General features: G+C 49.8%; 1 protein-coding gene across 1 annotated transcript in view; it reads right to left on the bottom strand.

Annotated features, from left to right (window-relative positions):
• Window positions 1–14,538, bottom strand: part of LOC114847042 (contactin-associated protein-like 5) — a 57,046-nt gene extending 42,508 nt beyond the window's left edge. Inside the window, exons 1-3 of the mRNA XM_029136329.3 lie at window positions 14,185–14,538; window positions 3,822–3,932; window positions 2,879–3,072 (exon numbers count right to left, since the gene is read on the bottom strand). Coding sequence (XP_028992162.1) covers window positions 2,879–3,072; window positions 3,822–3,932; window positions 14,185–14,260 — 381 coding nt within the window. The 5' untranslated portion in view covers window positions 14,261–14,538. The remainder of the gene's footprint in view (window positions 1–2,878; window positions 3,073–3,821; window positions 3,933–14,184) is intronic.
• Between the last annotated feature and the right edge of the window lie 7,737 nt (window positions 14,539–22,275).

Here is a 22,275-nt window from a genome sequence, read left to right as displayed (position 1 = left end):
AAGAGACTTTTAAATAAGGTTTTCCAAGGATAATGCTGCTAATCTGGACCCCTGCGAGAATACGTTCTCTTCCCACATACAGCAGAAATATTTGCAAAGACTATGGAGCTAATTTACACAGAAGATTGAATATATTATACAGGAAATTAGGTTAACGGGGTTCTGCCATTTCTGCTGAATTTACTTCTAAGTGTATACACAAAGAAACCTTCTCATCACAGGGAGTAGAAAATCAGGAGCAAGTCTTTGTAAGTCAGTCGCTCTTTGTGACTAAACGTTCACTTTTCATGTCCTAAAAGCTTCCACAGACCAGTCAGACTAGAGATTAGTCGTTTTCAAAAAGCGTCTTCGCTGGCTTGTGCTAATTAGCTTATTATCAGCGTGTAGAGGAGTGCCACCCTGTTGTTTCACATGTTTCTCTTGTACCTAATAAGGCTTTGCTGAGAACACTCCCACAGACGCGTTGCAGCAGGAAGACGTGGTGCAAAAAGCAGAGCAGGCCAAAGGAAAGGCTCAAGTTCAAATAAAAAACAGAGATCGAATCTAGCACATCCAATGGGTTCCAGTCTGCCAGAATGAGTCCATTTTTCTTCATGGCGCTGGTTCTGCACAGCGCAGCGTTTGGGGCACGTTGGCTGTTGTTGACCTTTACCAGAGCTCATTTTCCTACGGAGCTCTTCTGGCTCAGTATTGGCTCATTGTGAGCTAGAAGTCACATCAGCAGCTGCTGCTCTCTCATTAGCAGCCCACAAGTCCATTCCTGGCAGTGAGCCGTTACCTTTGAGCTCCACTTGTTAAGGCACCAAAGAAGAAGAGTGAGGAGGCGTGAGGTTTCAATTTCCCGTGTGAGCGGCAACTGAACACACATAATTAAATAGAAAGACCAGTCAAGCCTGGGTTTAATACAGAATTGAGCTGTGTTATTTTCCTCTTGTTTACATAAACAAATTAACCTTGGGTTATAAATCTAAAATGACAAAAAGCTCTGCAACAGTTTTTTCCAGATGGTCCATGAAATCTTTAACATTCAGTCGAGGCTTCAGCACAGCTGCTGCTCAGGCCCCAAAGTGGCAAATTACACAAAAAGCTCCGTCCATAATTTAAGTGTTTAAGTACTAGAATATTTATTGATTTATTTTAAAATCAACAGATTGGAGGAATTAATCTAATTGTAATTAATTACTGCAATTTGTTTAAAGCTCCATTAGGTGAAATGGAGACAGGACACAGTGTCACGAGTGATTGAAGCCCAGCACAGTCTGAAACAGACGCTCCTTCTGTTCGCGGCGGCTTTGAAGACACATAAAGCGCTGTGGGCCTGAGCGGACCGGGCCTGAGCAAACGGGGCAGAGCTGCTCCGGGCTGGACCGGGCCTGAGCGGACCGGGCCTGAGCGGACCGGGCCTGAGCTGGACCGGGCCTCCTCTGACCCCGGTCCTCGTCGGTCCGACGCTCCACCGCGGCTCATTTCACACGGAAGTGTTCATTCCAGCGTGGCCTCTTCGCTACGTTAGCTTCACTGCTAACATCACGGCTAACACCTCACTGAAATGTCCAACAAGGTTAAAAACACCTCCAAGCCTCAAATGACAGACTGCTGAACTGCAAACGTGGGAAGAGACGCTGTTGAAGTGTTGCTCCGCGGCGCAGCTGCTGCTGACGTATCACACAGAGAAGCCTCTTTGTGCAACGGTGACGGGAAGCTGAGGACCGACCCAGAGTTCAAAGCACGTGTGAACTCCTACATTGTAATGTACTTCAGAGAATAAATGTTTAAATGGACGGGAGGAGGATAAATAATTCAAGTCAACACACGGCGCTCGACAGAACGCTCGCGTCTGCGCGCACTTTTAATTTCGACACAATAAAAAAAAGAGCACTTTGCAGCAATGGCGTGCCAGTGGGTAAACGCGCTATGCTAATTGGACTGCCAATTAGAGAACAGCGAAAAAACAGTTTAACATCTTCTTAGCAGCCTTTGACATAACTGGGCCAAACACAATAAAGAATTAATGACATGTGCCGACATGAGGCGATTTTTTTAGGCTGGAGTTCTTGTACAGGCTGCCGTGACATGTTGTGACATTACATGGAGGATAAAAAAAGCTGGATCATAATTGACACCAGACACTTCCCACACATTGAAACGTGTCAGAAAATGTGAGTGAAAGTGTGTGAAGAATGTATCTGACACTGACCTGAAGTGTCACGAAGGGACGGCTCCCTAAAGCTCAGAGGGAGGAGAGTGGCAAAAACACACATGGATTCCTGGCTAACTGCATCAATGGGGCCTCGAATGGCATTTAATTATCATCTCACAGTCAGGTATGGACAAGCAATTATATTATTTCATGTCTTTATCGAACACACCCTTCAAATATTCAAGGTAGCGGTGGAAAAGCAAGTGGACCCCGAGGCTACTGATTCCTAGAAAAGCTAATTGGAGTCAGGAGTTAGCAAAGCTCCAGTCAAATCAATTAAACATGATTGGAGATGTGGGTCACAGCTATTTGGCTACTTTGACACTCGGTCTCCCATTAACAAGCGGCCACTGCTATTATGAAGCAGCAACAGTTGCAGGAAGTGCAGCGGTTCTGAAGCCTGAAAGAGCGCAGACATTCATCAGTGGAAGGAATCACTGCAAAAGGAAACAGCAGCAGCTTCAGCCCAAAGGTGAGGCGTTTCAGGGCCGCATGCGTCAGTGCAACCGGACTGAAGAGGCCGGAACCAGTTATTAAAGCCGCCGGCGCTTCCAAGGAGCCGAAAATTCATATTTCAGGAGCAATTAATGCAGAAGCAGGCGGATCCACGGGCTCCGCTGACCTTCTGCTGCCACTGTTTGTGGCAGGAGGTCAAATCTAACGGTTGCGCGTGCTCACCCCCACGCCGTCCTCGTGCCGGTACTGCTTCCAGGCCCGGCCCGCGTCGCTGTACAGCAGCAGGTAGCTGCTGACCCAGTCCCAGCTGTCGTAGCGTCCCTGCGTGGCCACGGCCGTCACCTCCATCTGCTCCCCCAGGTCCACCTGCAGCCAGGGCTCCTGGTCCGTTACCATGGGAGACCAGCCGCCGGCACCTGCGGCAGAGCTCAGCGTTACACGTCTGTCCACAAACAGTGGGTCGGGTCGGCGCGCAGTCGCCACCGGCTCAAAAGTTTAGGAATTCCTGATATGAGCACGGAGGGCGGCTGCACGTATGACCCGGGCTGGAACCGGACCGCTCCCAGAACACAGAACTAACCACAGACGCAGGATTACAGCAACTTGTCTCCGTGTGAAAACGCCGTCTTGTTAGAATTCACCGACTGTAGCTCTGATTAGATTCAGATGAAGTGCAGCGTGCGCCCAAAGCTCACGGGAGCTGCGGCGCTTGAACCATATTTATTCAACAGCAGTTTGCCTTCGCTTGAGAGGCTATAAGTTGTGTCAGCGGACTCGCTGGGAGTAAAAGGGAAAGAAATGATAATGACAGTTTACTGTGTCACAGTACATTTAGAATCGAATCAAAACAAACAGGCTACTTCCTTTTGTTGCTGCTGATTCATATACTCAGATTTGCCACGGTAAAACACTTGGTTTATTATCGCTTCGTGTTCTGCAGCTGCTTGATTCGCCTTGACAGTAGATTCTGGGCCTGGTCTGGACCCAGCCTTGGGTTCTGGAGGGGGCAGACGACTGCTACGGTCTGAGCTGCAGCATGAGGTGAATGCATAGGGGCCTCAGCCCATCGCTGCATCCAGCTCTGCTCTGCTGCTCCTGGTCCTAATGCGGCCTGTTAGCGCTGCTAGCGCTGCTAGCGCCGCTAACGTGTGCAGCTTCTACTCACCATCTCTTCTGTTCAGCTTGGCGTTGTGGGCTGCGAAGCCGGCTGACGACTGTGAGGAGCTCTGAAAGGACGAGCGGGGCAGCGCCGACGCCAGAGGGCCATTGCAATTATCTGCCGAGAACAAGACACACAATGCAGCTTCAGATTAACACACACACGTCTGACACACTCCGGGTGCAGCATCCTGACAGTAATAACAGAAAACGCATCCTGCCGGGTTAAAGTGCATCTTTACTTGTCAGTGGTGGGGTCTTAAAGCAAGAAGTGGGAAAAATAACAGGTCCGCCTCACTTATCCAGTGCTCAGGCGCCTCAAACAGTCTATTAACCCATGCGCTGACCCCTGAAAACAGCACAGAACATGCTACGACTCCTTTTGTGTGCGCGCGGCTGCACTGTGTTCCTTTTTTAATCCCACAGTGTGAGCTTCCATCACGTCCAACAGGCAGGAGCAGATTAAGAGTCCAGTGATGTAAAGCTGTCAGGCCCATCGTCCTCTCATCCTCGCTGCCCATCACAATAAGAGCAGTGAGTCATCCAGCTGCAGCTTCTGCGCCGCGTGGCTTTACTCCAATGCTGAGCTGCATTAGGCTCTGTATCTGAGGACATAATGAAAACTGGCACCAGCCTGATTACAATTATCCCTCTACTCTCCCCATCAGCGTGCAGTTCACACTGTGGACTGCACCGGGCTTTTTGTGTTTGGATCCCGTTCTGCTCGGGGTTCAGACGGATCGGAGCACATCTGGAGTGGCAAGTGGCCACGCAGCTGTGGACAGCAGCCCGGCCGCTCCCTTCAGCGTCCTCCTGAATCGCGACTGACCTGATTTGACTGCTCTCAGATCGCTTGCCAAGAGATTTTTCTAATCCTGATTTCAAGTGTGACTAAAGTGGATAAAGCTGTTTTGTCCAAGACTCAAATTACGGCTGAGCTGCAGCGCGGCTGCAGATGCATGTTGGGGAACGAGCTTGTTATGCAAGCGGACCACTCCAGATCTGTCTCCCACGTCCCACTTTTGAAGTGTAAAGGACAACTCTCACTGTTCTCATCTCCCTTTCAATCTGTATTCCTCCGTTCCTCCTTCAGCGATTCATCTCTAGTTGAAAAGCTGACAAAATCTCCGTGAGCTTCCGCCTCAGAAAACGCCCCGCCGCTTTGCTCTCCACTTTACAGCAACAAATGAGACGTTGACGGCACAAAAGAGGCACAATGTGCAACACGTGTTCCTGCGCAGACGGGTGCAGCAGACGCGGCGCTGGCTGCATGCTGCTGTCTGCCGGCCCGGTCCTGGATGCAGTCACACCACTTATAGACGGGGCGATTTGTGTGCAAAGCTGCTCCTTGGTCCGAGGGATGACTGGAAATCCTCTGAAGCCGCCTCGCGATGGAGCGCGGCTCCCGCAGGCTGGAGTCTCAGCCAAATGAACCCAGACACGCACTGAGCCCACAGGCAGAACTGCTGGAGGAGAGGGAATATTTAATCTCCTGAAATCACAAAGTAAGTGCGTCAGCTGCTGTACAGCATGAGCTTCCAGCTGGAGCCACAGAAGAGGCGCTGCTCAGCAGACGGCCGGCGAGAGGCGTCACGGCGCCACACCAGGTTAGCGCAGATTGTGCTGGGGATAAAAATAATAGATGAGAACGAGTCACACCTGCAGCCGCGCCGCACGGAGAACGGGAGCTCCTTGTGAAATCGCTCCTGTATATTTAGAGGCTGCGTTCGTCACAGGGCAGAGTCGGGTTCTGGTGCCGTTATCGGCTCGCGACTACGTCGGGCTTCACCTCCAAAGAGATGCAAAATGCTCACTACTGCGGGTTTGCAGTCCGTCAGCGGCGCGTTATTACCCATTAGGTGTTTTAGTGAGTATTTACAGCAGCGGAGCAGAGGACGCGGGAGCGAGTCTCAACACACACTGCAGGAAGGAATCCGTTACAGCACTGATGCCTTTTTAATAGTTTCTAGACAGTGGGGCTCAGCGCCGCAGAGGAACAAAGCCATAATACATCAGGCTCGGCTGCACCCACTACTTATTACAAGGATCAATTCTTTGTTTATATTAGTCTTTTCACGGGATTTGCCGGCAATAAAAACAATATAGAAAATTACACGCCTTATCCTTTAACGCCACCTTTCAATGTCCATGCGCCGTTTAGCCTGAACGGAGCGTGCGGCGGCTGCACACAGCTCCTCCTCCAGCCTCCTGACCCGCATCACCCCAAAAACACGCCCAATCCACACACGCGCGTCAGACGAGGCTGTCGCTTCACGGTCCCGAACGAGTCTCTGCCTGAGCACAAAGAAATCAATTATCACAACTAAGCGCCTTTGGAGGCACATGCTGCACACGTTGAGCTGGAGCTGAAGCACGGTTGCAGCTGAGGACGGCCACATGCACAACTCAAATAAACACCATTTCCTCCGTTTCCTCCTGGAGATCGAGTCTCAGGAAACGCACAAACGGTTGGATATGAAAAAAATGCCAGAGGGATTTTGTAAAAATAGAACAGGAAGTGGAGCTTCTGTAGGCGAAGGGTGAAGCAGCTCCTCAATCTGCCCTGATCCTCTTCACGGGGGAGCGGTGCCATGTGATGAGCGCTGGACCGGACACGCGAGCGGACGGAGCTCCAGCTCCATGAGCCCACGAACGTAACATTACATGCAAATCTGTTAGAGTCCATTTTTTTCCGCTTCAATGCTTTTCACATAACGGACAGGTGTCAGATCTCAAATCTTCCCTCCTGCCCACGTATAAAATGGCTTCCAGAGAGAAAACACTGAGACGGGAGGAGAATGAGGCTCCGTCCGACGAGGAGCTGAAGGATGCTCCTCGGCCGCATTTACAGGCCTGACTCAATTACCCTCTTGAGCCAGACGGCAGCGGCTCAGGCTGCACAAAACTAATTCACTGAAAACCTGCAAATAATGGCAGTTCCCACACTTCGAATGGAGCAGCTCTTACATTTGAGTCCCGGTGGAAGAAACATCCCAAGCGTGTGTCAGCAAAAGGGGCGCCAACAGCAGCACACGATGAACACACAAACACCAAACCAGTCACACGGACCCACACTCCACTCATCATATCCTTATTCATAGTCACCTCCAGCTACTGAAGACCAGAAGGATCTTTGCATTGATCATATTCAACAAACACGTATTTGTGAAAATAAAGGAGCTGCTTTAATAAAACATCTCCTGAAACCCCCTCAGCCTTAATTAACCAAACTCTGCAGCCTTTTGTATTTATTGTACTTGATACACGAGTTGAGTGATTTATCAAAGCTGTCGTCTATTAATGTTCTTTGATTATTTTGATTAATTGCATCAGAAACACAGAAGAAAGTCTACAGGCCACTGGAGGAAGTATTGGGAGCAAGAAAGCAGCTCCGTTCTCGCTGGAGACGGTTTGATTCTGTGCTGCACTTGAAACAAACATCCACAACAAAAGCAGCAACAAGACAAATCACCGAGTGAAAGAGGATCTGCTGATAACGATGGCGTTCTGCTACGTTATAGCTGCGATCCGACCCTCTGACGGAGGCTGCGCGGGACCAAGCGGTGCAGACGGCGGCGTGGAGGATATCAGAACACGCAGCCATTGGATCTGGTGACGGAGGCCGTCGATAAAGCTGCACACTATCGCATGCGTGGGTCTGGGCTCCGTGACCTCTGCTCACTGATAACCAGCGCCTCAGAGTCAGAGTCACCGAGCACCAAGCACCGAGCACGCGTCATAGACCGCTGGACCGGTTCAGGTTCTGCTTCCTCTGGATCCGTTGCGCGGTTGCGTCACAGGAATTATTCAACAACGTAGTAAAACAGGATTTGTGTTCATTTTCCGTTGGATTATAGGATTTCTGGAGCATTTCACACAACAGCTTGGTAATAAATTTATAATGGTACAGTATCCTATTAAAAATAATAATGCTAAGAACGTTACAGCGTTGACTGGCAGTGGAGGCGGGAGGAGAACTGTGACGTCTGTGAGCGTGATGTGACTCCGAACGTCTGGGTTTAAAAGGAGCAGTTTGACCCCCGACGCCCCCGACATCAAACAGCGCTAAATTGAAATGCAGTGTATCTGGTTTCAGTTGATTAAAAAGACGCTGGATCTACAAAAGCCGCGTTTGCTTTAAAGTACAAGAGATCCTGTGTTGATGTGGTTAGACTTTAGTTGACACAAGAGGAAAATATCTTGGCGAGAGTGGCTGCTATGAAGTGGTGCAGATAAAATGAGGCCGTTTTATCTCCAAGGCGCTTCACACCAGCGCTTTACATAGCGTTTGGTGGGCAGTCACTTGAAACGGGCCGCGTTTAGAGGCGACGGCTGCATTCTGCTCGACAGGAGCGCGGCACCCGCTGCCTTATTACAACTAATCCCGTGGCCCGTTTACGCGTCGGAGCCGGGAGTGACGTCAGCGGGTCGCGATTAGGAGCCTCGTCAGGAGGCAGGAGCTGGTCCCGGTACCGACCGCACCCGCCACCAGAGCCACAAGCAGCAGCCAAGGGCCAAACGTTCCCACTTTGAGCCCCGGTTTGGAGAAACAAGCCTTTCCCCACAAAGACAACACCTTCTGCTTCTTCCTCCTTTTCATTCGTCTGATTTCACTCGGTAATGAAATGCAAAACACAGCAAAAGTTGCTAATTGAGGCCGTTTACCTGGAAGCTTTGAACAAGGAGCGCACGCTCCTAATAAGAGGAGCTTCCTGTTCTACAGCTCGTGCGAGCAGGAGCCCCAGTGGTAATAATTCTCTGTTCTGCAAAGAGCGATGCACAAAACAACCTTCACTACTTTGGATCAACCGCTCATTAATGCTAATTCATGGAGCACGAGTCCAAATTGAAGCTGGCTGTCGTCAGGTTCGTCTGCTCTCTGGCGTCGGCGCGTCTCCGGGGACCGGGCCACGGACTCACAGCCTCTACAATATTCTCTCACATCATATTAGTAAACTGAGCTGTTCTGCAACGGGACCTTCAATATTCCAATCAGGAGAGTAAGTCGTTGCCCTGACTAAGTCTCTGTGATCCATGGCGGCTCACATGCATGTGTAGTGTGGCTGATGCAGGATGGAGCCGGCGCTGGCAGATCTCCCTCTGATTTAAACCTGTGGTTATTACAGAGGCTACGTTTTCAAAAAGGAAACCGCTTTTGTTTTCACTCAAGCCGTCGCTCGCTTGATTATTGCATGAATCTTATTGGCGCAGTCGATAGACGGTGGGTGTTGATAATCCTGTCGAAGCCTCTGCCAGTAACACGGAGAATAAATAGAGGATGAAAGTTCCAGACTGTACAGCTGCGCGAGCATATTCATTGCACTGTATGGATTGAGAACTGGTGCAGTGTCACTGTGTGGCCAATAAAACTGGAAATGGAAAGGCCTCCACTGGCGCCACATTCATCACCATGGATTTTTTCTGCTCCCGAGAGGCCGGGCAGAAATTATCTCCCTAAATAGTCTCATATCATGTGTCCATTTTATTTTCTTCTTACTCATTACAATCAAAAAGCAGTTTGCTCTGTGAACTGCGTCTGCAGAGGACGCGGCGTAAAAGCCTCCCTCAGCGTTTCTAAGGAAGACACAGCATCTCATGCCTCCTCCTCTAATGGGCACAATGAATAGATCACTTTGAATTATGCTGCAATTCAAGGACTTCTATTACATTTTGGCATCAATGTGCTTAAGTGCTTTAATTTTTCAGATCTGAAATTTGAAGGACTGGTGAAAACAGACATTCACGTCTAGATAATCTATGATGAGGTTTTAAGAAAACACAAGACAAAGATCTTCATGAGAGTATTTTGACTCTTTGACACCAACACTGTGCAGACGCGGCTTGTGTCTGTGCCTGGTGTCTGCGCCCGCTACAATCCAATAGTTATCGATAAGAGGAGACAAAGAGGCTTCACCTCCAGGTAAAATACGAGGTGTAAAAGTCTCTGCAGAGACGCAGTCACTCAATTTACCCACAGACGCAGACGCGTCCCCGCTTCTCTTCAGCCTCCAGTCGCACGGACCAAAACCAGCCTGTTCGTTGATCACAGGAAGTGAAGGCAGTGTGTGAAAAGCAGCACGGCTCTGACGGATAATTAATCAACAGGTTTCGTGTGCATGAAGACGAAACTCCTCGTGTTTACGCTATGCAGTGACTATTAACTGTATGGAGACAATTAAAAACAGCACCAAAATGAAAGAAACTAATTTCTACATAGATTCAAAAGGAGCGGCAGCCAGAGTCTCAGACACGAGTCAGTGGGTTGGTTTGTTACGCGCTGAGGACACGGGTGGGGTTTAACTCGGCTGCAGGTTTCTCCTCAGACGCGTTGGGTGCATTTGGACGCGGGAAGGAGCTGCGCTGTCACGTTCCGCCTCATTTAGCGCCTGATAAATTCATCAGGCCTCGGATGCGTACAGCGGTTAGCTGTTTCTTGAATGCCTCCTTCGCATTCATTAGCCCAGTGAATTAGCAGCTGCATCGCCTCCGTCACGTACACGCTGAATGCCAGCGCCGCTCGAGCACGTTCAGGTGCTTCAGATGAGCAATAATTAGTTGTGGAGTGTGTGCCTGCTGAGCTACCTTCAAGCATGAAATCCTGGGCAAACTCGTGTGTGCGGTGCTCGATTGGAGCTCATAGAGATGAATGTGCAAAGCAGCATCTCCACCTGCTGCGAGGGAATCACTGGAATCGCAGTGATTCCTCCCTCAGAACCGTGGTGGGGAGCAGCAGCGCGGCCTTTTCCAGCCAGAACCAGGCTGAACGTCCGCTCCCACAGCACGGAGACGCGTGAAAAATACACGCTGCTGCTTTTAATCACACGCGAGTGCAGAGCGTGACCTCAGCAGACGCAGCGGAACCAGGTCCAAACAACTTCACAGCAGAACATGAAGGTTCCACAGACGCACCTCCATCAGAGCTTCAATGAATCTATCTGATGCAAACATGAAGCCATGCAGCTGTGCTGATATTCTATTAGTTGTTCTATCTCCAGGTCCAAATCGGCCCCTGATGAGCTCAGTTTATATTTCCATAGTTCGCTGTTTCAGTCCACCTTAGACTGGAACGTTTAACAGATTTATTCTGTTTCATCTCATTTGTGACGACTCTGCAGCAGTTTTAATCTCAGCGGGAGCGTTTTAACATGTTACTGTGTGTTTAGGAGCACAGATAATAGTCCTGAGTGTAGATTTTTTCCCGGCCTTTGTTGTGCGCCGTTGCCATGGTTACAGGTAAAAGCTCTGTTTACCTGTTCACACACGGCGGACATGTTGGTCCACTGTGCTGCAACACGAGCGTGTGGATGTGCTCATTAGATGCAGTTGTCACCTGTAAAGTGTTGGAGCGGAGCTGCTGGTTCTCCTGCAGCATCCGTCCCAGAAGCCACGCGCTCCTTCATGGAGCAACAGCACAGACTCACCGGCGACGCGTGCCCATCGCAGCACCAACGCGTCCATCGCTAACACGGGACTCTTTGTTCTCAACCCGGTGCAGGTCATCGGCCGTCACTAAACTCCTGCCTGGCCTCTGACACACTGGACCAAAATGGCGGCTGCTGTAAGTGTGCAGACGCATCGATTCTTCCCACATGAAGCACAAACAGAGTTTGTTCCTCAGAACGAGTCCCTGGACGCTGGAAACGCTGCTGTTTGCAGCCGTGACAGCTGTTTGCATCGTTTCCCACTCAGCTGCTCCGGTCTCTGCTAGCGGCCGCTAACACGCGTTCTTTTGGTTTCCTGACTAAATCTTGGCATGATCGCACGCTTCCAATGACGTTGGTGCTATTCGCAGCACGTTCCTGGACCTGCTCAGATTATTCACGCTGTTTTCTTAATTTGTGGTTTAAATGCTGAACTTAACCTTTATTGTGTCCACTCACAGCAAAACTCACGCCAACGCTGGGCCGCGCCACGTGAAGCCATCGTAACATTAAATGACTGGACGCATCAGAAACGGGACGCGCGACGCCAGCGGTTCCTGCAGACTGTCACCTACGCCGTGATATTTAATAATTTATGGTGCTTGACCTTCATCGAGTCGATCGATGGAAGATGTTATTATGGAATCAGAAGATTTATTAGCAATTAACATTATGGCCATTATTCACTTACATTTGTCATCTTTTGCAGTATTGAGTTGTTTTGTGTCCTTTGTATAATTTCCCCGTTGGTTTAGTATTGAATGTGAACTTGTGTGCAGCCGTTCAAGGTGATGGAGGACATTGATCTGATACCTGTGCTTCTCTGATGGGATAATGGAGGATACCCTGTGTGTGGAGCGAGGAGGAGTTTCCCCAGGTACCGGATGAAGGTCAACTATGGCAAATTAATAAATACCACGGCCTGAGCCCGACGCCATGCAAAGGTCCTCCATGTTGTCGCTGCAAAAGACGCCTGACGTTGAGGCGAACAGACAAACGGGTGCGAGTGAAGGAGCTGCGAGGCCGAACTCATGCCTCCTCATACGAGGACGCGTACGCGTTGATCATTCACCTCCTGGCTGCGCTCCCATGCGTTTAGCCACACTGGCACCGGGCTGAATGACGGATGATGACTAACAATGCGCTCGTCCTCGCCGTCTCTGAGGCGAGCGCGGACGCGACGGGCGCCACAGCGCGTGACGAAGCTTCTCCGGCCCCTTGCTTCTCGCTGGTAAATACGAGAGCGGCGCGTTGACCTCCAGGAGCATCTCACCATCTCACCCGCACAGAGCGCGTCAGGCCTGATCACAGCACACGTCTGAGAAGCACAGCACTGTCATGAATGAGTAATGCAGCTGTCAGTTTAGCTCAGTTCCTCACCTTAACATAAAGTGCCTGAACACAAGCCCGGTGTCACACTCGCCCTCGGAGAGCAAAGACAAACAGATTAAGTGATGTCATGCCTCTGGTGTATTGATTTAGCGCCTTTACGTCGCTACATGGCTGCACGGAGCGAAGGCAGATTCCACCGGCCTATTATTTACCCTGCACCGCACACGACGACGCCACTGTTTGTAGTGGAGCTAGAAATGAAGACGCTCCACGAAAGGTCAAGAGCACCGAAACCACTGAACACACAGGAAGTACATGTATGGAGTGAAGCCGCATCCACACACGTGCAGGAAAATCAAATGTCCGATTTAAAGCTTGCAGGAATCTGCACTTTTCATGAAAGGAAACTAATTTGACTTTACAACTTGAGCGGCAACGTTTTCCTCCTGGGAGAAGCGACGCCGACGAGTGGGACGAGAAGCCCGATATTAATGAGACCCGAGCGCAACAGCGACGCACAGATCCCCGTCTCCCACTCGGCTCCGTGGTGAAAGGGCCGCGGCAGCGAGTGGGTTCAGCAGCGACGCAGCGCTCGTGCTTCAGTCGCGCGTCTTCATCCTATCAGCAAAACCAGCTTTGGTGCAAGTTTACTTCAGCAGGTGAATCCGATGAAACACAGATCAGACGCATGACATTTGCTGTAGAATCAACAATTAAAGCCCACTCAGCTGCGCCTCCCACCAGAACCGAGCCAAGTCAATAAAGCCTACAGGGATGAAGGTCGTAGAACCTTCATGTTTGTTTATTCAGATCATTAGTGACGCGTGTCTAACGTGAGCGTTAGCTTCAGTAGCTCGTGGTTCCACGGATCACAAACTTCCTGCACAACGAGCACGTCCTCGTAGAACTCTACATAATAGGCCCCACTGTAGAATTATAGATTAACAAAGTGTTTAAATGTAACTAATCCAATAGTACTGACTGTAGTTCAGAGCCTCGGGTCCAAATGCTTCCACATCCCAGAAGCCTGGAAGCAGTGACTGTCATTTCTGCCTCAATAACGACTGATGGACGTTACAGTCACACGCACGAAGCCGCACAGCTGCACGTTTTGACTGAAAAGCCGTGCGGAGAAGCACTGTGCCTCGCGCACAGCCTCCGGGAGGCTGCGTGGATTTCCACGTAGGAGTGGACCAATAACACCGCGAGCCGTCTGCGCCGCACAGCCGCGGCCAGTCAGCACTTTGTGCTCGAGCCCCGCACATCAGCAAAACATGCCCGAGGACCCGCTCCTAGAAACGCTCACACGGAGCTTTGAGCGACAAATAACCGCGGGCTGCGGCAGCGCGAGCGCAGCGGCTCTCCGTCCGTGTCCGCGCGCCGCGGCTCCGGCGCCAACGACGGGAGGCGAACCTGTTTGCGTGACCTTCATCGCGCGCGCACTCACGGGGAAACTTCTGCGCCACACTGACACAAAGGAGCTCGCGCCGAAACGCACGCGGCTCAGGTAAACTTGACGTGACCGACGGCGCCGCCGCCCGAGGACGCACCGGGCGCCGGCGCGAGTCCACGCACGAGCCACGGCGGCTCACAGGTGAGCGGAGGTGCGGTACTCACGGTGCGTGGCGGCGGACGCTCCGCTAAACACGGTCCAGGTACACAGGGCGACCATACGCAGCGGCAGCGCGAGCATTTTCCAGCCGGGTGAGGTTATCCGAGAGTCCGCAGAGAGAGAGAGAGAGACGGGGGAAGTGAGGTGAGTCCTCCTCGCTCCTCCAGCACGGAGGGATAGAAGGAGGTGATGTGATGTGAGGAGCCAGCCGCTCCCACGACGACACTCCCTCACTGTGCGGCTGAGCCCACCCCCTCCGCCTCAGTCTTTAGAGGAGGGACAGGCGCATTGTGATGCCCGAGCCCAGCGTTATGAAAGCGCAGAATGGCGCACATCCACGGGAGGAAGTTCAGCACAGGGGAGCGTTTGCGTCTTAATCACTCATTTGTCTCAACGGACGCGGACGTTTTTTGCGGACTATAATTCTGCCCGTGACACTTGGCGGTGACTCGGTAGTTTGCCCGTGACGTCATCGCCAGGGGCGCGGCCGTGCGCGGCCAGCGAAGCCTAGAGCAAGTACAAGGCGCACAGGTGTTACGAAGCCACGCCCACTGCGAACTACGTCACGTCGTCTGGGCTAAATTCTAAAAAGACGCGTGATTTACCTGTTTTCAGCCAAAGTTGGGGACGTTTCCACAACACGCGTGTAAATTTACTTTCAGGAACAAACTTTATGGTAAAACTGAGGGGTCCAATGTCCATCACAGCCGTGTTTATCCTAGTGTGAGTGAATAAACCAGACTCTTTCATGAACACGCTGAACCGAGGCTCAGATCGTAGTTTGCCACCAAACTGTTCCTGCAGCCTGATAATGAATTCAGTGTCTCCACAACAACAGGGCTCTTGTTTGTGCTGGGATCAGTGTGAAGCATATGTTTGGAGTGAGCTTTGTCATCCTGTCATGTTTGGTGCAAAGCGCTGAGACTCGGCAGCGTCTCATCCACAACTCGTTTTATTGGCCTGATTTAAATACAGAGCTGATTTTGCACAAGATTTATTATAAAGCCTGACGTGCAGCGTGTTGGTGGCTCAGCGCTAACAGCACACGTGGATCCGACCTTCTGCTCCAGGACCAACCAACCCGACCCATTAACCAGTGGGGCTCACGTCTGTATTATAGGTTTATTAACAGTGCTATTAGTTGTGCCAAGGTGGGTTTCCAGTGTTGTCTCTCCTGAGCCTGGTTCTGTTTCAGGTTTCCGTGTTCTGGTGCTGATCGGGGACAATTGTCTGGCTTTCTGTAAAACTCTGGTCTGTAGCGTCATTTAAGTGCCCTCAGACGACCTTTGTGTGAATTGGAGCTGTAGACATAAACTGAGCTGGACTGAATTAAACAGCGGCGGTCGTGAGATGAGGTGAGACACGACTGTGATAAAAGCGGAGCAGCGACGAGTTCGTGACATTACAAAGTCACCGCTTCAAATCCCAGACGGACAGGATTTAAAACTGGACCAGACGGGTGAGGAAGCGAGGCCCGGCGCCGGAGGATTAATGCCGAACCCCACCGGGGCGGGTCAGACTGGTGGTACTGGGCGGCTCCCAGTGAGGAGGAAGGCGACGCCCACACAGCGAAGGCTGCAGCTTCAGCCTCGTGACGCCTGGAGCCTCGCGCCCAGCGCGCGGTTCTGCTGCAGGCTGCACATCCGGCCGAAGCGGGCCGAGCGCTGCTTCACAGGGCGGGTCAGAGCTCAGCAGTCCAACACGGGAGCGGAGACGCGTTCCCCCGCGGTCCCGCTCTCTCCTGGTGTCAGAAGGGTCGGTCTCGGCCGTTTCCCAGGACTGGGCTCCATTTTGCCGCAGTGATCACAAAGGCGGCTCTGTGCCGGTCCCGTCAGAACCGGGCCAGCCCGCGTTGCCAGGGCATGGAGCGACAGCGCTCTGTGGCCGCGCCGCCGCCCCCTGAGGCCCCTCAGCCTTTTCTGCGCCGTCCTCGCCGCTCACCGCCGTCCAGGCTTCCTGTGGGTCGGTGCTGCAGGTGTCCCAGACCGGCGCCGGCTTCTCCTCGCTGCAGCCATCTGCTGCGAGGAGGGGCTGCTCGCACGGCCAGCTGGTGCAAGCAGCGTCTTTGCATCTTTGGAAACATGTAATAATAAAACACCCACGGTTACTTTTCAGTGGGACGTTTCACTACGACCGCAGAACATTTGCTTTGATTGATTCATTAGTACCATTATTTATGTGGTTCTGATGAATCACAGGTCACGCTCTGTGACCTGCCCCAAAGCGCAGCCACACAACAGCAGCTTAGATTTGTCTTATTTAACTTTTGCACAGAGTTTGAATCTGAAATAATTGATTACTTAGCAGCATTTGCCACACAGTTAACTATAGGACATTACAATGTACTGGCCACTTTATTAGGTACCTGTACCAGCTCTGCCCCTAATGCTGTTTTTCACCTCCTAATTTAAGTCCACATACTTGAAAATGCATCAGTCAACCAATGAAAGCAGACCTGCTCCTTTAAAGGTGTCATATTTTCTAGTCTTATGGGTAAGAGCTGGATAAAAGTCCCGATAGAAAGGACTTGCCTTTCATTTGGTGAATGAATGTGGAACCAGCGTCTCAGCACCTCGTGCCTCTTTCTGCACAGTGAAGGTCGACCATTAAAACGCGTTGTGAAAGGATTCATCTGATGTTGGCAGACATTTGCATAACTAATAACACTACTGGCGCTCACACAAGGAACCAGGCAACACAGACAATGACTTGAAGCCAAATAGAAATGATAAACTGTTTCATTACGCTAATAAACATATATTATTCATGGCTGTGTATACGACGCTACATCATCCATAACATTAGGGTCCAGTGAAACGGAGCAAAAGCCGCTCCACCATGAAAAGCCCAGAAACAGAGCAAACGGAGGGAGGCAGGTTTAGAAGAAGCTCGGTACAGTGTTTGTGTTGTTCTGCTCATGTTCCCTCAGGCTCTGACACATATTGCTGCTTCCCTGCCAGTGTCAGTTTATTCCCCAAGTAAATGTTGGGTTTTACTTTGCTTCAGTGTATGTGGTATTTCATATTTTATGATAAAAGAGAAAGTTCATGACCAAAGGAAGCAATAAGAATAGTTTACTCCTGAATGGATAATGAGAAGCAGAAGAAAACATCTTAATGTAGTAATAACGCCTTTGACATGACAACGACCAGTACATTGGATATGATGCACTCTAATTAAATGTTTAATGTAATCACTGCTTGGGAGCATTTATTTGAACTGACCAGAGCAGGAAACAGGAGGAAGCAGCCACAGGAAGTGGCTTTAGCCAAAGACGGGGAACCGTGAAGAACACGGGCAGGTTCTCCTCTGTGGGTTGATGGGAACAGATGAGTGGTGGGAGAAGCGGGACCCATTATACACAGTACTACAGTGATATTCACAGTACCGCATCATACGCCTGATGACGGTCCCGTCTCCACTCACCTCTGAGCGACAGCGTCCGGTTGGTGCCGGATGTCGTCCACTGCCTGTGGGACGGTGACAGAGCCCATGTTGGCAGCGCTGAGGCTGTGGTGAGATGATACACATGGGCCAGTTACCAGATCCACCCTGGCTTTAAACACAGGTGGAGGAGGTGGAGGAGGTACATGTAATGAGGAGCGGCGCTGCGCTGGCGCTTTCATCTCATGTGAGTTGGTGGAAGCAGTCGGCCTCTGTTTACAACCCGCTCTGCCGCCTGCAAAGACCGGGAATTATTATTTATTGTGCAATATGTTGAATTTATGTGCATCTGTCTGCGTGTTACTGAACTGGGCCTTGTTACCAGTTGGCTGCACTCGTGCTGAATTCCAGCAACATTAGTAATTCTACCACAGAGTGCAACAAAAAACTTCAGGATGAGTCTAAGCAACTTTGGAAAACTCTAAACTGCACTGAGCTGAGCTCAGCAATAACAGGCCGCCTTATAAATGTAATATTGCAGCCTTGTACCACAGTAATGCGAGATAGTTTGCTGCTCCAGACTCAGACTCACGTCAGCGACGCGTTGCTGCTCCTGCTTTGTTCACCTTCTAAATGCTGAGATGAATCCAATGTCATCATTTGATCCAGAGTGAAGCAGCTTTTAGCCTGATGTCGTTAGTTATTGCACTTTACACCTTAAAATGACATTTGTTGTGATTTAGCACCAAATAAATATACTGAATTAATAAATCCCTTCAGTATCAAATCCAGGTAATAATGTTTTTGCTGAGCAGAAAACAGGACGTTGATCAGAGTAGATTGATCACACGTTCATCTCATGTTCTACTCCAACGTGGCATTTCTGCTACTTGTAAAGTGTGATCTGTAGGTTTAAAAGAGTTTCTCTCCAAGAAACAAATTATGACAGCAGTTTAATTTATAGCTAATATTTTTTGTATTGTACCAAGAGAATCAAGAACGTCTTCACAACCAGAGGAGTCTTTTGTCGTATAGTCTTAGCTGCACGTCTGCTCAGCGTGGAGATAAAATAGTCCCTGTTGTCTGTGATTTAATTAAAAGTGAAACAAAATAAGTTGGAAAACAAACGGTCTGTTGCAGGTTTTAAAAGCAAGCTCCTGCTGCAGCAGCACACCGATGAGCAACACTTCCTTCCACCTGCATAAAGGTTTTATTAGCGACACGTTTTATTATTGCAGAAGCAGAGGGAAACTCAATACGCACGGTCCCCAACTATAATATGAGACTGACCTTCAATCACCCTTCAACCTCTGGAGAAATAAATCCGGCCCGAGAGCTGTAATGTTTCCTGTGTCTTCATGGAAGCTTTTCTGACCACATAATGCAAAACTAGCTCACACATTCAAAGAGCCTAAAATTCTACTCAGTGAAACAAATGTCCCTAAATGTCCCCTCCTCTGTGCCGAGTGTGGAGAGGCATGAATGGATCAAAGGCGCCGACCATGAGCGATCCCAGGCGGCGGCTGCAAACGGCCACCTTACATTGTCACCACTTCATTTTAATTGCACGGATTATGGAAGTCATTTCCTAAGCTAATGTTTTTTGTTTCATTGCCTTTCACATTCCTGCTCCATTGCTCTCTCAGAGCATTTCCTCACAATGAACAGCCAATTAAGTCCCTTCATGCTTTCATCGGAGACACGTGGCTCTTTTCTTTCACCCCCGGCAGAATGTTCTCATGGGGAATGTGGACGTGGTCATTGCAGGATGGAATCTACTGAGTACACATTAGCAGAACAATCTTTCATAACTCATAATTCATCTTTCATAGTTCCTCAATGAACTTAAAATAATTCCTTTGAACTGAACAATAGCCGCTATTTTGTCTGACTGGTCACATGTTTCATGGTATCTGCATTAATAGACGTTTTCCCGTCTTTTATTGTAACATGAAAACCCCCCGATTTTGTTCTGTGGTTGTGAAATTTGTGAAAAGGGGCACAGAAAACAGCCCGTGGAAGTCTGTCTCCAGGCTCGTCGTGGTTTTTCTGCACAAAAGCAGCGTTAGAACAAACTTATCAAACAATCGCACAAAGAGAGAAGCGACGCAAAATGGAGAGCAGCAGAATGGAATAAAAGACAGCCCACGACAGCGCGTCGGGACCACATAATGAAGATAGCATCAACAAATGAGGTCAAATGAGAAATAAAACCCTGCCCCATTCAGCAAAGCGTGAATTAGATTGGAGGCTCCAAACGTTTCTACATTCAGCTCAAAGACACATCAGCACCTGGTAATTATGAACTAACAAGCTGCATTTAAACTACTGTAAGATAACAGACCTGAGAAGCTAGTGTTTGAGCGTCTCCAGTCCAGAGTCCAGAGTCCGTTTCAGGATGTGATGGCAGCAGTTAAAGGCTGAACGACAGCGACGGTCACTGGACGCAGGAATGAATCAATGCACAGATGAGGCAGCAGCTGGAGGAGGAGCCCAGACAAGACTAACAGCTGCTTTAAGGATCTAAACTCCACAGTCTGGAGCTTAGGCAGATTCCTGTGTAAATGCTTTATGCACAGCAGAGAGCATATATTGATCCTCGTCATCTCGTCTCCATGTGAATCCATCTGCAACACGCTGCGACTCTATCGAGGGATGATTCAAACGCAGGAACATCAAAACCAACACAAAGCAGCTTATGCAACAACATGTGCTCAACGGCAGCAGAAGCCTCGGACTCGTCGCAGCACAGTTGCTGTTTATCAAGTGATGAGACAAAGCAACAGCAGCTGCAGCAGCTGTTGCACTGCGAGAAGGACACAGCAGAGCCTCCACCAGCCATTATCTACACAGCTCATCCTGGTAGAGGCTGAGGAGGCCGGTCCCGGCTGTCATCAGTGAAAGATGGTGGGACAATAGTATTCCAACAGGTCCAAGTGAAGGTTTGCTCTTAAGTGATTCAGGAGAGTCGCAGCAGCAGAAGCAGCAGATACAACAGATACGCTTCATATCATTTGATGTGAGGAACTGTACAGTACTGCTCAATGCTGGATGGTGGAGTCTCGTCAAGATCCACTGACACAATTCTGAAAAGGGAAATTCATTGTGGTCGATTAGTTGCCTAGCAACATGGCTTGATGAATGTGGAACTGGTTTTCCTGCCAGGTGGTTAATTCATAACAGAACTTCATTAAACGTATTAAAACTGCTAAAAGTGACGGGAAGGTAAAGCTGAGCCAATGAGCAGACAATGAGCAGACAGGGCGAGAAGCATGGGCTGAACCCATGCCGGAGCGTCGACCTCCCACTCTTCACACACCGGAGGCTTTTTTGAGTGACACTGTCGTAAAAGGACCGGCAGCCACTCAGACACAGCGCGTGACGCACGGATCGGCTCCGCTGTAAAGTAGTAACGGTCCGAATGCACAGCTCGGTAAAACGTCGGAAATGAAGAATGAAATTATGCGGAGAATGTGACACTTACATTTTTCATTCTCTGACAATAAAATACACCATTAGACCAATGTTCAGGCTGGACTGTGAGTGCAGGTCAGGTCCCCGACACCCAGCTGCCTCTTAACATCTGCACGGCCACATGTGTGACACGTGTGGGATTTACCAAACACACACTGTATTCACAGATCCTAAAAGTGGGGTTTGAGCCATAAATAACGTGCGATGGCGCTGCAGTCGGGAGCTCCCTTCCCGTTCGTCTCTCATTTCTTTGCTCATTAGCCTCCAGAGTCATATACAGACCTTTGTCCAGTGCTAGCCGACGTGTTTGAGGCTCGCACGCAGCAGAAGCAGCCACACAGCAGCTAATTACCCAGATCCACCTCACTAATTCACACCAAGACCATCATTCTCATGCCTGTTTTAACATTTGCAGAAAAAAGAAGCCACAAGAGGTAAATCTAGTTAATACGAATAAAATACTGTCATTTAAAAAGCATTTTCCAGTTCTGTGGGCTGGAATTAAAGCAGTTTCAGATACATGCGCCAATTCCATATCTCATAAGCAGCAGTGAACGCCTCTAACGGCCTGTGAGATAAGATCAGTTATTCTGCTGAGTAAAACCTGAATGAACACTATCACACTGTCCTAACTTCAGCTGGGGAACCAAAACACCTTGATGTGGAGTAAATGCAAAAGCCCTGAGTCAATCCTTTCATTTATATAATGACAGGCCTTTAATGGGCCAGTCGACGCTACAGAGGCTGATGGAGAAGCCCAACGACAGTGGAGAATGAGGGCAGAGGCTCAAACGAGTCAGATCCAGAGGAGACGGTGGCAGAGCTGCTTCCACTAACTCCGTCTGCTCCAGGTCTGCTCCACGTGACTCTGATTCACCTGGTCCTCATCCACAGCTCAGACAGAGGACACAGAGGAGCTGCAACACAAAAACTGCAGCTAAAAAAGCAGTGTCTGAGTGGGATCGAGCAGCATCGTTACTTCTACAGCCCTGTAGCAAAACTAATTATATGTTGTAAAGCAATGAGTGAACGCTCGGAATTAACTAAGCCTTGTTTTAGCTGTTGCTACATCCACAGACTCTGTATTGCCACACATTATACAACAGCCCCAGATCAGTATTCATGTTAAAACCTGTAGGTACTGGTGAGAAACAAATGAAACCTGGACGTTGGGAGTTTGGAGCAAAATGAGAAGTGAAGGATGAGAAGCCTCAGTGTGGTGTGTGTGCAGTCACACC

The sequence above is a fragment of the Betta splendens genome, chromosome 21, assembly GCF_900634795.4.
Source record: "Betta splendens chromosome 21, fBetSpl5.4, whole genome shotgun sequence".
Taxonomy (NCBI): Eukaryota; Metazoa; Chordata; class Actinopteri; order Anabantiformes; family Osphronemidae; genus Betta; species Betta splendens.
This window is presented reverse-complemented; position numbering and strand designations above follow the sequence as displayed.